The sequence below is a fragment of the Ambystoma mexicanum genome, chromosome 3q (genome assembly GCF_040938575.1).
Source record: "Ambystoma mexicanum isolate Mex_15411 chromosome 3q, UKY_AmexF1_1, whole genome shotgun sequence".
NCBI classification, from domain to species: domain Eukaryota; kingdom Metazoa; phylum Chordata; class Amphibia; order Caudata; family Ambystomatidae; genus Ambystoma; species Ambystoma mexicanum.
This window is the reverse complement of record NC_090926.1, coordinates 69,806,726-69,826,590: the sequence shown is the minus strand read 5'-3', so window position 1 is coordinate 69,826,590 and position 19,865 is coordinate 69,806,726. Positions and strand designations below refer to the sequence as shown.

Genomic DNA, 19,865 nt, shown 5'->3' with positions numbered 1-19,865 from the left:
GACCATGGGGCAAAAGCTCTGGGTATAGAGGGTGATGATCCCCTCCAAAGAAAACCAGGCTGTGCTTCATGCAAATTTACCAATTAGTTGAATCGTGCGTTTCCCCTGGGCCTTTTCAACAGCCACTATACAGGGATATGTCCTGCTGGTACTCATTTGTAATCCTAGATATGGGTAAGAAGAAATATAGTCCTGAGGCGAAAGGGTGACGTGCTTCTGTTCAGCTGTGATTCGGTGCTGGCTGAGCAGAGCTATCATTCAACTATTGTTGGAATTCTTCATTTTCCAAAGCAGCGTGGCGGATTGGGAAGAACTGTCATTGAGGAGAGCTGTCACTTTAATTGTGCACAAACGTGCTGCCGGAAGCGTGTCGGTAGCACAGTAGCATCATATGTGCGTATATAAACACGCCCATGCGGCCCTTGCGGCATAAGCCCTGAGGTGAAAGGTTGAGGCGCTTCTGTTCAGCTGTTTGGCTGGAGGATGGTGGATGGCGTATCTTGTCGGTGACAGGTATTTGGTAAACCTTACACTTCTCATATGCTACAGTCATCTGGAGGATTAACATTATCATTGGGCGAATGCTGCTTGGGCAAGGACGATTGACCTAAGTTTTGTTACCCAAATCTCCACTTCCATTAGTATTTGAAAAACTGGTGTCCCGTCGGCAAGTGGATAGTGGTGGTAGCAAAAACTGGGCGAAAATTGTAGTACAGACATTTCCAGCAATTCACATTTAACTGCAATTTCAGAACCTGTACACTTGGAGCAGCGGATTGCTCTGAACAATCAATAAGGGCTGTAACTCGCCGCGTACTAACAGTAACTAGCTCGATTTCCCTGTGAATGCGGAGGTAAAAATCTTTGAGCGGGGAACTGAAACATGGAAACGACTGTTTGGAATAGTTATTACAATAACTATATCACCACGCTACGGCTCAGATTGAATTTAATATAATCTATTACCACTTACCCAAACACTTTGATCCTTCAGTGGAACGGGTCCTGTGACTGTGGGGTTCTTTGAACTCTTTCAGCAGGATAACCTTTCCAAAGTCCATATAAGGCAAAGTGTCCAAATGGAGTCATCTAATAATCTAAAGCATATGATATTTGCTCCTTTTATCTTGACAACAGGAATGCCAGACACAATGGTAGTAACCCGGGCATCAATGGTGCTCAAATCCACTGCAAGGAGGCCATCACCAGTGACGGCAACGAAACAGAAAATGTCCCATAATCAACAAATATCTTGAGGAAAAAATTACGTGTGCGGGAGATATTCGAGACTTTTGCGAACCTGCCTCAATAACAGCGAACAAACAATTACAAGCATCACACTCTAATGTAACTGATATTGAGACAAATGCACTTTCATCCATCTCCATAACGGATACGCAGCTGCTCTCGGCTGAAGGTAACCAGCATAAGAATGCTATCATTTTGCCAGCCGAGAAGGAGTGCACATCACAAACAAGCCATCATTCTCAGCTATCTCATCCAGAACCTATAATTATCACGGGGTCCAGTGAAATAACACCAAAGCACCAAGAGCATCAAATTGAAGAGTGTCCAGATGTAGAGAACATTTCTATCATAGCATCCTTTTCCCTATGTGGTGTTGGAGTAAATAGCCTCTACCAGTCACCAAGTATTTTTGATAATTCATCAGTTGCCATGAGCTCTCCATGAAGGTGCTCTAGGATAAATACTTCTCCTAAGCAAAATATCCAAATACAACACATTCTCCATCTGGCAATCCAACTCAATCCCATATGGCTTTAATAGAGATAACATTGAAAGCAATGCAAACGACAATTGAATCATTGATGAAATTGTTTCATATGTTGGATACAAAAATGACAGACCAAAGCAAACAAGTGGATTCAATTGTTACATGGATGAATGACTTCAGCTTGATTGGAAAGGCGTACAGCAAATTAGTCTGTGCAAAGTGTAAAGATACATCAAATACTTGGATCAATGCGGATTCACTTGCGGTATCAACCAAGCAGTCAAAAGACATGGCCCAATTCTGCAAGGGTGTTGCCTGTCTTCTCAACAATCATTCAGGAAGCTGAAGCCGCAAAACACTCTGTTGTAATACCCTCATCAGATGTTGTTGAATATCACTTAGGAGAGGGAGAACAGGCAACTTCTTCATCTGTTTCCATGTGCAAGTTTTTTACACCTGCCATCAAATAATTGATATCTTTCAATTCCAAACCCTTACAGAAGACTAAAAGTCGAGTGTCAATTTGAAACCAAGAGTTTGAATTAAACAGTTTGCAAAAAGAATAAACACGAGTAATAGAAGGCCTAGAGTTGCTCGAGCTGCAATCCGAAATACAAACAACTGACAGTAAACAGAGAAAAGTAGGATGCTGCAGAAAGAATACAAATTAGTAATTATGCACCATTAAATGATTTAGTGAAGGCACTAAGTGAACCTTAACTAAGTGCAATACCAATGCCGAAACAGTCAGAAGGGCTGGATGTTCCTGTGAGCTTCCCTCTTCCTACAAAAACGGCAGAAGCTATAGATGAAGTTCAATCAACATACACAAAAATCTCACATCCATCAGAGCTCACATTGATGAAACTTTTGGTAGCTTTGTCAAAATGCAAAAAGTTATCAATAATCCGAACTTGGGTGCTTCCCTGACCGAGAATGCTTCCAACTCAGAATGTGTTTGTATCAGAGAATAGCCTTTTGTGAACAAACCAAATCGAAAGGCAACTCAAAATATAGATACCCAATCTGATTTAAGGAAAAGCCTTGAGCTATATGATCAAGAAGTAGCAAATATAAGAGGTGCTTCAAATACACTGCACCATAGTGGGCATTGTGCTAACATTGCAGATTGTAACGTACCACATGGCTCAAGTACCTCACAGAAGGATGAAGAACAGAAATCACAAGAATGTCTACAAACATCACAGAAGATCAATATTGGCACGCATAGTTGGAAGCCCATACTGAGACAGACACCTAGTCAGTCGCGGTCAGAGAGCACATCAGAAGATATAAAAACACAGATTGCAAACGCCATAGAAGAGTACGTTACTCTCAAGCAGATGGATGGTAGACATAATCAACAGGCGCATCGATCTGATGGGATAGCAAGTCAAAATTTACCGGATCTACACTCAACCCAGCAGTTCAAAGACAGTACACAATTAACTAACAAAGCAATTCCCAATCAAATCAATAGCACTAAAACAATATTACAAGAGATATCTAAACATATGAAAGACTGTAATAAATACCATTGTTTTATTTTTAAATGCCGGCCTGCACCATTTGAATCATATGTTCTTAGTAGGGCAAGCATATTGGCAATCTGTGAAGATGTTGCAGGTCTGCAGGAAATATCATTGGTGGACATTGATCAAGTGGAATTTCATAATGACGTCGATGTGTCCATTGTTCGTCTTTGGATTCACTCTAATGTTGTATGAAATGCATTGTGGCAAGCGCGACTAGAATTATTCAGTATGGGTTTCGTTTTGGTTGAAGATCCAGCGGTATTTGAAAAGGTTAAACAGCGAGAGGATTTAGATTTCTATTCTAATGGCCAGGGTGGGAATCGAGCCCTCATCAAGCCTGGTAAAAGAATTCAGTTTCAAAAACAGGGGGAATATCAAAATGGGGGTGAACCACAATCATAACTTGCCTGGGAAGAGCAGAGAGATTGCATTTCCTTGGCAAGCTGGAATACATGTAGTTTTTCACATCTGTTGGGTGCTAATGCAGATTTTCTAATAAACTATGACATTACAATGTTTCAAGACACATGGATTTCCGAAATGCCGATATGGGAGGTTCATGCTATAGCTTTGAATCCTGCCAAAACCTCACAACAGGGTAGACCATCTTCAGGCTTGATGATCGCTATGAAAATTCATCAAGATGGGGAGCTGATACCATGGTCCATGACAAATTCTTACTTGCCCATTGGTAAAGGTGAAACATCCAGGTGGGGTTATTGCTATTATCAGTGTTTACCGTAATCCAGTGGCAATGACTGATGTGAGCTTCTTTTGTCACATGGATGAATTGATTAACTTGATATCCCTGTCTGATGATGTTACTAATACGATCATAGGAGGTTATTTGAATATGCAGTTAATATTGTCTGCAAATTAGGAAAGCAACTCAACTGAACGGAAATGGCATAAAATGATGTCTGAAAGGAATTTAGTAATGTGCAATGGTTCGTTGCCGCTAGATATTCCACCAAATAACAGATGGCATTGACAAACGAGTGTCTCTATTATTGACTATATATTTGTAGGCCAAAATATCTTTGATAAATCTATAGCATTTAAAATAACAAAGCAGTTATATAGTGACCATGAATTGCTGAATCTACAATGGTCAGTCAAGAAAATAACAGAGCACACAGATAAACAAATCTATGCATATAAGGTTAGTGTTAATAATGCAAGGTCTCGATTGTGCTGGAACCCACAGACATTGGTACCTTTTAATCAAATCATTGAGGCCAATAATTCAGAGGCAACAACGGATTGTTGCTATACCTCATTTTTGCATCTCTATCAAGTCCATGTTAAGGCACAAACACAACCTAGTTTTAAGCCTAGACATGAATTTGATAGAGAAGTTCAACTTAAAAAGTCCGCCTTGCGAAAACAAATACAGGCAATTAAGAAATTGCAAGGAGTGGGAATGCAGAATGCCATTCGCACCTTGAAGTGTCGGTACAAAAACTGGATAAGGATACAACAGGCTCAATTACATCAGGCAGATGGAGAAGCAATGCTGCAGGCAATTACTAATAAAAACACGGTTCAAAGTTGGTTTTATATAAATTTAGCAAATGGTTTAGCTCAGTTGCCAGTACAAATAAATGGTGGAAATGAAAAACAATGGGTGCGGTACTATACAGAATTATATGCATTACCATCTTCAAGCCAAGAGAACAACATGGCTGAACCTTCTGAGTATAGCGGTTTGGATATTTCACAAGATGATGTATTATTTTATATATCAAAATTGAGTACCTCTCGAGCTCCTGGCCCAGATGGGTTGAACAATTACATGTTCAAACAAAATCCGGACCTCTGGGCCAGGATCTTATATAACATGTATAAATAAGCAAGTTCTCCTGACAAACATAACTCCATCTTCATGGCAGCGATCTACAATAATACCAATATTCAAGAAGGGCGATCAGGCGTGTCCTAGTAACTACAGGCCAGTCACCCTTCTGGATGCTCCGGGGACAATTTTCCTCAAATTTAAACTACAGGATTTTAATTGCTGGACATTTGAACACTGAAAACATGATCCATTCCAAACAGGTTTAATTGCTGGATTGGGTACTTCAATTAATCTTTTGACGTTATCGTCTATTATTTCTCATCACGAACTAAAGAAGCAACCGCTATACTTGGTGTTCATTGATCTCTGAGCTGGTTTTGATTCTGTCTTAAGGCAACTCCTAGTGAAAAAGTTAGTTACACAGGAATGTCCAGCTTATATAGTTTCACTAGTTGGAGACCTACACAGGGAAAACACCATTCAGGTGAGTTGAATCTTGATGGCAAACTTTCTAAACGTATTCATATCTTTAGAGGATTAAGACAAGGGTGCACTTTGGCCCCTGCCTTCTTTAACTTTTTTATTTCAGGTATTAGTACTGCTTTTCAGCATATCGCCTCTGATTCACCAAAATTGGCCAGTAAGATAGTTACATCATTATCTTATGCAAATGATTTGGTGCTTCTCTCCAAAACGCCCAAGGGCCTTCAAAATTTGCTAGACACTCTTGCCAAGTATGTTGATGACAATCAACTCACCATAAATCTGACAAAAACTAAAGTCATGTATTTCAGCACGTTAAAAAAATACAAAAAGAAGGGTTTGTCGTGGACTCTCCGTGGCGTATGTTTAGAATGTGTCTCTCGCTACATTTATTTGGGCACAGTAGTTACGAATCAAGCTAAGACAAAAATCTATAGAGAAACATTAGATACGAAATTGACAACTGCAATCACCCAAGCCAGGCTAATTCAAGTGAAGTATGCTTAATTCTCTTTGGCTCCAGTAATCACTTACAATTTGCAAAAGGTTTCGCCAATCCTTTTATATGCTGCCGAAACCCAACCAATGCTATTAGAGAATGTTTGGACAAAAATGGAAAGCAAATTCTGGCGCAGCATTTTACATTTGCTAAATTGTGTCCCGATGGTTTGGATTCATAATGAATTGGGGCTGATCTCTTTACACACTCGTTACGTATGGCAGATTCTTGCTCTATTTAGAAAATGCATTCTTGCAATACAGTCATCTATGGTGATTGGTATTTTGTCCAATTACATCTTGTTTTCCAAAGACGTAGGTATCTCCAAGTGGCATGCTATAGCCATTCAAGCCCTAATGCACACTGAGGTACTGTTGATGGATTTGATACAAAACCCTATGAGGTTCAAAACAAAACTATTTCAGATCGATTGGATTGCTACTAGTGTGTATTGTATAGCGACTTCAATGAAAACCTGTTTCAGGTGAAAAGATATTCTAATCCTGAGAGCTACACAATTAAATATCCTTCGATCTCTCATATGGGTGATTTTCTGTGCGTTCGAGTTAATCTTTGGCTAACCAGTGATGTGTTAGCCAAGTGCAAACTAATCCGACAGAGATCATCTGCAGATATTGTAAACAACCATCTCAGCGAGAAACGCTGAAACACATATTAGTGGAGTGTGAAGCTTTAATGAATATCAGACTGAAATATTTGAAACTTGCCTTGCAAGAATATCGGGATTTGAATTGTGATATTATGTGGCAAATGATTCATTCAGGTTTCCTAACTAAATTGAGAGTTGGGTTCCATCAGGAATTGAAGCTGAGTGAAAATTAGATTTGAACTTATTGTACCTGGTTGGACCTTATGTTTTGTACGATTACTGTTATATCTAGTGTGATCATTGATCCAAAATTGAAGAGGACAGGGTCGGGTTCAGTCACGACTGTAGATATATCTTGTGTAAAGTTATAATTTGAAATTCATGTTTTATTTTTTATGTAATTAATTGATTTTCTTTTTGAAAAATAATGAATTTTGTGTATAATGTATTGTAAAGTTGACTTTGTTCAGCTAATTCAATAAAAGAGAAAAAAAAGAAATGTAGTCAGCCTTCCCAAGCATAGTAGCGAAACTGGGGCACTTCACCCTTCTATGTGAAACCACCATGACGTTGGTCTTCCCTATGTCTACTCAAATCATTTTCTTCCGAATATTTGACCAGGGCGTCAAACATGGCTTTGGCTCCGCCATCGGTGTAGTTTAGTATAACCAAATCGTCGGCGTAGAGCATACAAGGGATGGGCTGCCCGACTATGTTAGGGCAACAGCCAATGCCTGGTACGAATCGAGCAGGGAGATCAGCCATGTAAATGTTAGCAGGAGCACAATAGTGCAGCCCTGCTTCACCCCTTTGCAGATCGTATCTGGGGCTGACAAACCCCCCTCATCATTCAATTGAACACAAGCTTGTATTCAAAGTCATCCACCTCAGAACTCCAGCTTTTCTCGCATGACAAACTCAAACCAAGCACCAGATAAGCCAGCCAACACCTTTTACATATTCCACTCTGCAAACTCACATGCACACAAAAACAAGCATTTACCCACTGGGCAACCAGGGCATGGAACACCCTACCTCTTAGCATATGCATTGCATCCTCCATCACCACTTTCAGATAGAGCCTGACAATATACCTGTTTCCCCACACATAACCGTGCCCTCCTTCACTGCCATCACATATCTATACTAATCTTCCTATCCTTTCTGAAACATTTTGTAACTTCTTTTTTCAACTCCTACTTTTTCATACTTAAAACAATGTAAGGCGTTCTGAGAACTCTCTTGTTAGGGCCAGTGCTAAACACAAAATTATAATAATACATATACGTGTCTGGTAAAATCTACTTGTGACCCTGCAAACCTAGATATATTAAATACGACACACGGATGCAACATACTCTTTCTTATTTGATAACTGTCTAATATATAAGGCAGGAACATGCTTTTAAATTCATGCAACACAGCATGTTCAACTGTAAATGAAACTTAACTTACTGAAATGTGTGACCTCATCCTAAAGAAACTAGGGTCTACCATAGGGAAAATACATCAATAGTTGGCTCGGGCAGAACAATAAAGTGCTTTGAGGAAAATAAAACGACTGCATTCATTTTGTTTTCAAAACTAACTTAACCCCTTAATTAACAATGTTAGGTTTCTAGGTAATACTTTTTAAGCACATCCATGAGCAACAATATGCCATCATCTGCAGATGGGGGATATTATGGGGATTCTTTTTACTGTCTGTTGTGGTTGGAGAGATGAATATGGTGGATTTGATACTGAGTGCTGAAACTGAGTACGTGTACTCCAGTCTTGCAGTTTAAAAGAGCAGAACAATAGCGCCTCCTCAAGGATGAAAGGAGCTTTACGTTATTACCACTAATCCTTCACAACATTGCAGCATGATCACTAGTACAGATGAAATGCATTGCTCCTAATTACAAGTCCTGACCACTTCTCCAAACGTTAGCTTTCTGCACGAAACCTATATTCATCCCTCTTCCTTGGCTCACTAAGCTAAAGCCTCCTCTCCCAGTCCAAAAACGGGCCTTTTTGATTCAGCGGCCCTTTCATATATGATTTCAGTCCAATGCATTTATTGGATAGTTGCATTTGGACTAAGAAAGGACGTTTTTTTGCAATTTGAAAGGCAGAGATCTGTGTAAATCACTGAAAATGGTAATTTAATTCCTTAGATTTGGCTCTGCATAAGGAGAGAGCTCCTAATGCAGCAGAGCAGACTAGAATTTGATGTCAATTTTCAGGAGAGATAAATTGCGTGCATGTATGAACTGTCTACTATTATACATGTACAAATGTTCACACAGTCAAACCTCACTTTAATGTGACTTTTCATATATAAAAGAGGTGTATAGGACATGTGCACTTCAAAAAACTTCACATCAGCTTATAGGACATGTGCATTTCCTATGACTTTGAAGCAAACACTCGTACACTACTTATACAATATACACTCACATGCCAGACTCTTAGACAACAAACACTCATACGCCTTATGCCACACACTCTTACATCACACACACTTACATCACACACTCTTACTTCACACACACTTATGACATGCTGTTATGGCACACACTCTTAGGACAAATGCTTGCACGACACACGCTCGTATGACACACTCTTTTATGACACGTATACTTACGACACACACACACACAGAATGAATGTACATCTTCTATGCAAACTACACATACTAGTAGAAGATGTGCATTTCATACATGTACACTATACTTATGAAAATTCACATCAAAGTCAAGACAGACTTCGAAGTAATTTTACATATGTATATGAAATGTATAAGACATGTAAATTGCGTACATTTATGAACTTTTGTGTGCCCCTCTAAACATGTAAAAACTCACTTCAAAGTGAAACCACACTTTGGTGTATGGTGTAGGAGGTGTATGCGACAAATGCATTTCATATTACTTTACACCAAACAATGCTATGCTACTTACACACCGTACACATGCCCGCCTCCACAAACGGCCACCTCACCCACGCCCCATCACCCTCAAACCATCACAGCTTCATCAAGCAACGTTGGTTTAATTAAAGCTGCCCTGATTAACGCAAGATCCCTAGCTTCGCACACTCTGGACATTGCTGATTTTATCAAAACTCAGGAACTCGACTTCATCGCCATCTCCGAGACCGGGCTGCACGCGGCTTCCGGCCCGGCACTCTCATTGGCCATCCCCACTGATTACTCCATCATCAGATGTGATTGCACCTCAAGAGGTGGAGGAACTGCTTTCATCGCTAGAAACTCATTAGGACTTAGAACCATCCCAAGCACTTAGGTGGAAACTGCAGAGTTACTCTCTGTCAAGTTCGGACTCTCAGCTAACCAAACGGCTACCATCCACCTAATATACAGACCCCATGGTCCACCCACATCCTTTGTGGATGATATCTCTACGTTAGTACTCAACAATGCTAAATCCAACTCCCAAACCATCATTCTTGGCGACCTCAATCTAGGACACCAAGACCCTAATGGTCCTGCGGCCCTCAACCTAGCTAATACCTTAACAGATTTAGGTTTGACTCACCACATACAGGAACCCACCCACATTAAAGGGCGGTCCCTTGACTGGCTTAGTGACACCAATTGCAATATTAGCGTAATCTCCAACGCCCCTTGCTTGTGGCCTGACCACCATGTCATCACTTTCAGCATCGAAGCAGCCCCACCACCCAGGCCTTTGGTCGCCCTAGCCACCCTCACTAGAAATAAAAAGAACATTACGACAGAAAAACTACTCCTGCTTATCCTTCCCACACTAAATAACGCTCCTGACACTTGCTCAGACCCCACCAACCTCGCCGACATGTATAACCAGTCACTGCTTGCAGCCATTAACTCTATCGCCCCGCTCAAACTGAGGAAACCCAAACAACGAGCACACCTCGTGGTTTACTCCCCAGCTTAGTGTTACGCAAAGAGAAACGCACAGCAGAGTCACGCTGGAGAAGTCACCACTCCGACGCCCACAAGGACAGTCTTCTGATAGCCACCCTTAACTATAAAGAAGCTGTACTCCAGGCAAAAAAAATTCTTATAATAACCGCATTATGTCAGCCCAGTCCAATACTAAGGAACTCTTTAATATCCTTAAGGAACTCGAGACACCTGCAGCCCCCCCCCTGACTCTTGCTCCAAAGACAACACTTGGTGCACCAATATTCAGTCAGCACTTCTGGGTAAAATTGCTACCCTCCAATCTAAAATCAGGGACAAACAGAAATCCCTACAGCTTGACCAACCACCGACCACACCTACACCTAATACACATTTAACCTATCTGCATAAACCTTTCTCCTTCTCCCCACTCACTACTCTCAAAGTAGAAAACATCATAAACAATTTAAAACCTTCCAATTGCCAAGGCGACCCCTGCCCAGCACCTATTATCAAGGAAGCATCTCATGAGCTAGCCCAGTTCATTACAGCATTCATAAATGCTTCTTTCAAGGCGGGTATTGTCCCCGACAACCTAAAGGATGCATGGGTTATCCCACTCCTCAAAAAACCCTCCCTTGACCCTAATATCCCAACTAATTTCAGACCTATCACTACAGTCCCATTCCTGCTCAAGATCCTGGACCGCGCAGCCTACCTGCAGATTCAGGATTACCTCGAACTAAACAATCTCCTGGGCTTAAGACAATCAGGGTTCCGCCCTAAACATGGCACGGAGTCAGCTCTGATCGACTTGACTCAGATGGAGTCACTGAAGGACAGTGGGAAGCTAGCTCTTCTACTTTTCCTCGATCTCTCCGCGACTTTTGATCTGGTCAACCACCAAATACTCTGCCAGCATCTCAAATACGCAGCCCACTTCTCCGACTCTGCCAATTCCTGGATCCACTCATTCCTGAGCAATTGATCCATGAGGGTTTTCTCACCGCTGGCATCCGCTGATCCCTCCCCTATTCACTGTGGCGTTCCTCAAGGCTCGTGTGTATCCCCTAAGTTGTATAACGTATTCACCAAGCCCCTCTTCGATGTGCTTGACTATCTGGGTGTCTCCTACACTAACTACGCGGAGGACATCCAGATACTCATCCCTATCACAGGAGACTACACAGCTGACACCAAAGCCCTTAACGATGTTTACTCGGTCATCCAGGCCTGGATGGCACAGCACGAACTTTGCCTTAACGACGATAAGACTGAGCTCTTACTTTTAGGATCAAATCATCGGCTCAACAAACTAGACCAAACCTATAAGTCCTTCATTATTGACGGCAATGACATTAAAGTCTCCAAAGATACTAAGACGCTAGGGGTCTATCTTGACTCCTTGCTTTCTCTGAACAGACAAATAAATGCAGTTAGGTCTACTTCGGCCTATACCTGCAAACTTATCACTGCCTGTAGACCCTTCCTAAACTCCACCAACTGTATCACACTCGCCAGTTATGGCCAAAATCGACTACTGTAGTGACCAGTCAGTCTAACCTTAATAAATTGCAAACTGTACAAAATAATGGCTTAAGGACAGCCTTCAACATCCCGAGATGCTCTCATATCTCCTCCGTCAGATCGGACTTACGCTGGCTCCCGGTAAAACAGAGAATTGCCCTGAAAACCCTAGCTTTGACTCACAAATTTCTGAGCAACAACGCCCCACCTTACCTGTCCGCTCGCTTCTCACGCCACACCTCCACTCGACCTACCAGAGCAGCCCAAACTCACAGCCTCATCGTGCCTAGATGCAAACTCCAAAAAGCTGGTGGGGTGAGCTTCCCCTTCCTGGCCTCTAAACTCTGGAACACCTTGCCCACACCTATCAGAATTGAACCATCATTCCACTCCTTCAAGAACAATGCTAAAACATGGCTGCTCTCCCAAGACTCATGAGACCTTGACACAGTCCAGACTCCATGTGGGGTACAGGACTGAATATACATTTTCTCTCTGCGCTGTTAATGGTACCCTTCGGTACATGTATATATGCTGTATATTTTTGTAACTCACTGTAACTCCTGCTTTTTGTAACATGTTTAAGAGTATGCGCCCGGTTGCCCCTGGTTTTTTGCGCTTTATAAATAAAATAAAATCAAATCAAATGTGCCATGGAACTGCCCACTAAAAACACCCATAGAACTCAAGAACATTCATTTATATCACATGCATTCATACATATAGACCATACCGGCACAAAAAAAACCACTGTAATTAAACATTTAAAAAGCTTTGACAAAAGAATTAAGGTTAACCTAACAAACATTAAAGCCTACAAAGAGTGGGACTAACAATGTGAAAGTTATACTGTGAGTGTTTGTACCATTAATGCTGTTATTCCCACTCTTTGCAGCCTTTAACCCTAACTTTTCAAACACCGTCAATGCTATGGTGGGTTTACAAAAGCATGAAAACATTTTCTACCTTACATGTGAGAGGAGAATAGATCAGCCTCTCATGCCATAGCACCACCTCGTAGCCATCTATGGAAGCTCACCTCCAGTTCATAGCCACTAAGCAATGCATTGTGTGTATGAAAACTAGCTCAAATGTAATCTTTTTGTAGCAGAAAATTGTCTTTCCCTTATAAGGAAGTGCTATTTTGTATATAGCTTTATCAACCCAAGACCGACAGGTCTGAAGGATGCAGACAACCGCATATGCATTGCACTTACACGCCACGGCCATATGCATGCATACACCACGCCCCCTATCGAGCTACCAGGCAAGGGGAACCCTCTGGCGCTCCAAACAGTGCAAATCCACCTCTTCCTCCACTCCTTCCTTGCACCTTCCAAGGAACATGCGTCCTTCCCCCCTTAACCCATCGGAGCCTCCCTCTGGCCCACCCCCACTACAATCCCCCTCGACCCCGTTAAGCTCTTCTTGACCCCCACCAACAAGCATCACTTATCATATCACTTCCCCTCGCTGAAAGCAGCATGTCTCGCCCGCGCATGAACGTAGCTTTATCTCCCTCACTCTCTGACCCCCCTACCCTCTCTCACACCCCTATAGCACCAAAACACACGAAATGCAGAAAACGTGACTGGCCCTCTCCCTCAACGCTCTATTCCTCACCACTCTACCTCAACCCGTCCTCGCAATCTCTCCCTCCCCTACCACCTCGCACTTCCCCTTGCCTTCGCCCTGCTTCCACCCCCTCTCCCTTGACTTCTCACCCTGCACACCAAAACACCCCCAACTCCTTCCGGACTCACTCCAATTCCTAGCTCCCTAAACCCCCTCACACATTCTGACCATCTCTCCACTCGTCCGTCCCCCCTCGACTCTACACACACCCCTCACATATCCTCCTCCGCCATCTCCCGTCACTCAAAACCCACTAACACCCTGCCCCCTCCCTAACCCACCTCACCCTGTCTCAGCGATCCAGAATGTTCCACCCTCACCCTCACCCTCCTCCTCCCCTCCAATCTCCCAAGCTCCTCATGCTCCCACTCCAATGACCTCCACTAGGACCACATCCCCTTACAAAGTCAACTACATCCCTTTCAATGCCCGCTCCGTAGCAAGAAACAGACACAGCATCTTCGACCTCCTGTCCTCAGACAAGCCTGACCTCACCTTTATCACCGAAACGTGGTTCTCCAACTTTGCACCTGCTGCACATGAAGCCTCCTCCACACCCCTCCTGGCTACTCGCTCAGTCTTGATGCGCTCAACCTCTCCCTTCATACCACTGGTCCAACCCACTCAAGGGGGCACACCCTTGACGCAATTTTCAGCTCCTATGACCTGATTTATATATCCCGCCCCAAACCACTCATCTGAACTGGCCACTTTCTCATCCCCGTTTCCATAGTCACCCCTACCCCTCCCCTTACTGCCCCCCTTCCCTCCCCCCAAGTCCTCATATGCTGCAAGAACGTGAAGATCCTTCCTGACCTCGCCAAAGCCCTACTTCTTAGATCGCCTGCATCACCCCCCCCCCCTCCCCCCGACACATTAATAACCTATGCTGCACTATGGACTCTGGCATAACCCTCTCCCGTCAGATCAACAATGTGTCAAAATGTTGTCACCATCATCTCAAACTTCTCAGACGCATATTTCCCTATCTCTCCTTCCCGAGGAGACCCGCCGCAGTTATGTCTATTGTGATGTCGAGACTGAACTATGCCAACTCCCTATACCTAGGATCCCCGGCATACCATCTTAACTCCAAAGAGTGCAAAACGCTGCTGCTAAACTACTCCTTGCCCTGGGTCTGAGAGACCACATCTCTCCAGCTCTCCGAACCCTCCACTGGCTCCCAGTCTGACGAAGGGCCACTTTCAAGACATTTTGCATCACTCACCGTGCAGTGCACAAGACCTCTAAGAAAAGATAAAACCATACCTCCCATCCCGTACCCTAATATCAAGCACTGCCCTCCTTTTAGTGATTACAACGTTTAACTCTGTCAGGATCGGAGGATCTGCCTTCTCACCCTTGGCCCCGATTCTGTGGAACTCGCTTCCACCACATATTCGACACACCCAAGACTATATGACATTCTGCTAAACTCTAAAAATGTGTCTCTTTCCGTAATACCAACCACAACCTTCTGAAGTGATTGAAACCATAGCAACCCGATTATTAATGCTCAATGAAACTCCCAACACTGTCATCTATGAATACGCTCATTAATTTGGCTATTAATCAACCACATGCCTGAAATGCAGAATGATTTCCTTAGATCATAACTCCACGCAATTCCCCCACCTTACTAATATTCACATATCCCTGCCAGTACCTTGCTGCCTCTTCACCATACTAGACCCACAACAAAGCCTCAGTCAACTCCCTGCCCACCTCAGGTACGCTTCCTGACCTCGCAATGTCGCTATGTACCGCCCAACCCCTCCGCTTCCATGTGTTGTCGCTGGGGGCTCCATCCCCCCCAGGTTCCCCGTGATGTCGATATATGCCCCGCCCCTCCAGTCCCGTGGGTTATCCCTGTGTCCACCCAATCCCCCTCTTGTACCCCATAATGTCGTTGTTTGTCCTGCAGCCCTTTTGGTCCCCCGTGTTGTCGCTGTGTACCCCCTACCCTCTGGTTCCCTGTGATGTTGCTGTGTATCCCTCTGGTCCCCCGTGATGTTGCTGTATGCCCAACCCCCTAGTCCCCATGATGTCACTGTGTGCCCTGTATACCCCCCAACCCCTTTGGTCCCCCGTTTGTCGCTGTGAACCCCTGCCCTCTGGCTCCACGTGATGTGTCTGTGTACTGCTCTGGTCCCCCATCCAGTCGCTGTATGCCCAGCCCCCTATAGTCCCTGCGATGTCCCTGTGCGTACCTACACCCTCTGGTCCCCCGTGATGTAGCTGTTTTCCCCCAGCCCCTCGTCTCCCCTGGAGGTCGCTGTGTACCCACAACCCCTCAGGTGTCCATGTTTCACTGTGTGTCCAGACCATCTAGTTCCCATATCGTCACTGTACCCTCAATCCCCTGGTCCACCTGAAGGGTGTGCCCAACCCCCTTTGCTCCCTGCGATGTCGCTTTGTGCCATGGTCCCATAAAATATCACTCTGTGCCCCATGCCCCTCTCGTGTCCCTTGTTGTCGCTGTGTGCACCCTGCCCCCTCTTCTCCCCCTTGATTCTCTGTGCACCACCGCCCCCTCTGTTTCCTCCATGCTGTTGCTGTATGCCCCAACCCCCTCCAGTCCTTGTGTACCGTTCCCTTCTGTCTGTGTCTTAGCACTTGCACTGTCTGGGTGTCATTAGTCCAAGTGCAGTGGCTAGTCTTCACATTTTTGCTGTGCATGGCCTGTGGGAGTGTCGTTGCGTTTTCCCTTGTACCTCCCTCCCCCATTGTGTTTAGTCGTTGTGTGGATGAGCCATTTTATCATAGATATCACTATGCTTACTCTCTACTCCATCACACAATTAAAGTGCAGATACACCCCTCAATCAATTTGGCCTAGCTGCTCACATACAAACACTATCCAATGAACACCTCATCATTCTAATAAAATGCAGCTATACACCACGAAAAACTGGTTTAGCTGCACACATGCGCCCCACAGGCCTAACACAACCAGAACCCAGTCTTGGTGTCACCCGCCAGACTGCACACATAGAACCAATACCATTACCACCACACCTAATGCTAGAATGCAGCTACCATCAAGCAATTACATCAACTGCACACTTAACTGGTGCACCCAAGCACCTTTCGACATCGTACTCTTTCAACTGACTTGGGCTACAATCCCTGAGGTTGTTCAACCAACCAGCGCTTTGAGGTCATACAAATGATATATATAGAGCGCTATATAAATGCCAAATAACATAACATAACTTCATGAGGCTTCGATCATCAGAGAAGTATAGTCTAACATCCTTGTGGTTGCAGCACTGAGTATGTTTAGCAAACACCAAAAAATGTTATGGTGGGTTTTTACAAGCAAAAGAAAAAGTTTTGTGAGATTAGATTGGGCCTTTTTATCTAAGATACTGATGCAGAGTGTGCCTTCCAACACTGCCTCTTTCAGAGGAGGACAGAAGCAACAAAGAAAGATATTTAACTCGTACATGGGTTGCGTAAGTGGGAGTCAGGTGGGGAAATGTAGCGAGCAACTGCGCAGATTCCAGCAGAGTTTGGTTCCTGGGAATTCTGCTTGTAGTCCAGAAAACGCTCTGAAAATAATCCAGTGTGCTTCACCCAATGAGAGCCAGTGAATGTGCTTGAAAAGAGAAGCTGGTTCTTTTAACAAAATAGTTGTTTGTCAAAAATCAGTTAAAAACTCTCTGCATTGTATTGTATGTTGCTTTTTATTAATGTGGTTTATTAGTATTCCTTGTTTATTCAGACCAGTGCATTGGCGTAAAAGTGCATGCAACTAGAAGTATACATTAAGAACACTAATGATTTCACGTGTGTGTTAATCCAGCAGGTGGTGAAAGAATGGACAGAAAAAGCAATGTGGAAGTCCCTGAAAATGTTCCTAGAGCAACAACTCGATACAAGGCAGCATCAGGAAAAGATAACATGATTTGCTTTAAAATGCCTGAGAATGAAGCAGACTATAATATCCAAAGTTTCCCAGAGAATCCTCCGGAATTACGGGATCAAACCTCACAATATGAGAGTGGTCTTGATAACACAGTACACTTCAAAATCCATTATGAGAACCCTAAATTACAGAGATCGGAAAAATATCATGAGTGGGAGAGCAAACGGAGACATAGCAATGTTGTGCCAGGTCTACCAGAAACCCTTCAAAACCGAAGGCTATACTCATGCACAGAGTGTGAGAAAAGCTTCAGTAGGAAGGGGCACCTTATTCAGCACAGGAGAATACATACAGGAGTGAGGCCATACCAGTGTAATGAATGTGAGAAAAGCTTCAGTCGAAAAGAGCATCTTATGGTACACAAGAGAACGCACACAGGGGTAAGACCATATCACTGTAGTATGTGCGAGAAAAGCTTTACTCAGATGGGAGTTCTTATTAGACATCAGAGAACCCACACACAAGATAGACCATATCAGTGTACTGAATGCGGAAAGAACTTCAGTCGGAAGGGACATCTTAGTATACACCAGAAAACACACACTTGAACCTTCCTATCTGGATTTGTAAAATAGAAATAGTTCTGGATGATTGAACCGCTTCTATTCTGCATACGCGTAAGCTGTGCCATCAGAACCCAATATATTTTAAACGATCCTCCAAAAAGAACCAATAATGACCTTACCGCACATTTATTCAAAATCTGAGCAAACTGTTCCAAACAGTAACATATTCACGCAATGATGGCAGTACTGTGTGTGAGACCTTTACAAATGCATGGAAGCAACATGTGTCACTTGAAAGCTGTTATACACTGAAGATGTTTGCAGTCGCTGGACAACAAATGTAGTGTGAAGAAAGCGGAAAAGTGTGATCTGCGTCTACCTTGAGGCAAAAATAAAGGGACCAGAGTCAAGAAAAAATGTTTAAAGAAAAGATCACCACTGCGATGGAGTTAAACTACAGCTGTAAATTCATGATCATTGCATGGATTAAAAGTAATGTTTGTAAGTTCCATTGACATTATTATCTGGCATCTTTGAAGAATCGATTGTCCTTATCAATAGATATTTTAAATATAGTACTTTCATAGAAAGACATCTGGACCCTTGATTGTGAATATTTGACACAATAATAGTGATTGGTTTAACTAGTGACAATGTAAAATTATTTTTAAAGTCGCAAGTTAATTCCTAGAATATTGCTCCAAATATATATATATATATACATAATATATATATATATATGTATATATATATATTATATATATATATATATAAGCATTTGTCATGACACTGTTCTGTTTCAGCATATTGTTTCTAGTGTAGAATCAATGATGTGTAAAGTGCATTTGCAGAGGTTGGATACAATCACTAGAGGAAAAGTCACATTTGTAATTCTAATTAGGAAGGAATGTCTATTTTTGAATCCCTAAAGCATCTTCTTTAAAGTATATGGCAAGAGTTAATAAACACATCAATAATCACATGGAAATTGACAGTGGTTTTCATTTATGTTCACCTCGGACACCAGTAATCATTTGATATTAATTTAGCCCAAAGATGATCATTTCAAATTTGGAAAGCTCTTTTAATGCATTATCTGCAGAGATGTTCCTCTGTCTCCGGCCGTAGGTTTCTGTTGAAACCACATTAAATGTAATTTAAGTGGTCTTATATAGTGCCTGTCTGCCACTGTTGGTGGCCTTGCAGACCGCAGGATCATATAGACTACAGCACTTTGTTTGGTTAACCGCTGAAGTGGGAGAAGGGTTCCATAGAAAAAATAGAAAAAAGAAACTAACAAAAATGCTGAATTCGGCAAAGGAAAAACAACCTAAATTCCATAATGTCAATTGGGGGATGCAGGGGTGTCCCCCACTTCTATAAAGCAGGGGAAGACGAACTTTTTTATTTTAAAAGGACCTTGCGCAGCTGTTCCGCTTCTCAATGGGGATGCAAAACTTACGTCCCCGGGTGAGTGCTGCAGAGAAGTACGTAAGGTAAGTTGGGGGCAAAAGGTAAGTATTAGGATTAGGGAGGTGGATGGAGGGGGGATAGCGGGCGGGGTGATGTTCGTGATTATTGCCTTGTTAAAAATGTCACGTTCTTAATTTTTGATTTTAACATTTTCTGCATTTATTTTTATTTATTTATTTATTCGAATTTGTAAAGCACACAAACAGCCCGCAGACATCGAGGTGCTGGAGCAGAGGTTAAG

The 19,865-nt window shown here is 42.9% G+C and overlaps 1 protein-coding gene across 3 annotated transcripts in view; it reads left to right on the top strand.

The window, feature by feature from the left end:
* Positions 1-19,133, top strand: part of LOC138582143 (zinc finger protein 570-like) — a 183,343-nt gene extending 164,210 nt beyond the window's left edge. For 2 of the 3 annotated variants that reach the window (XM_069653167.1, XM_069653165.1), the window contains one exon: positions 17,523-19,133. In XM_069653167.1, coding sequence (XP_069509268.1) covers positions 17,523-18,193 — 671 coding nt within the window. In that variant the 3' untranslated portion in view covers positions 18,194-19,133. The remainder of the gene's footprint in view (positions 1-17,522) is intronic. The other variant, XM_069653166.1, reaches the window with a different exon arrangement.
* The last annotated feature ends 732 nt before the right edge of the window (positions 19,134-19,865 follow it).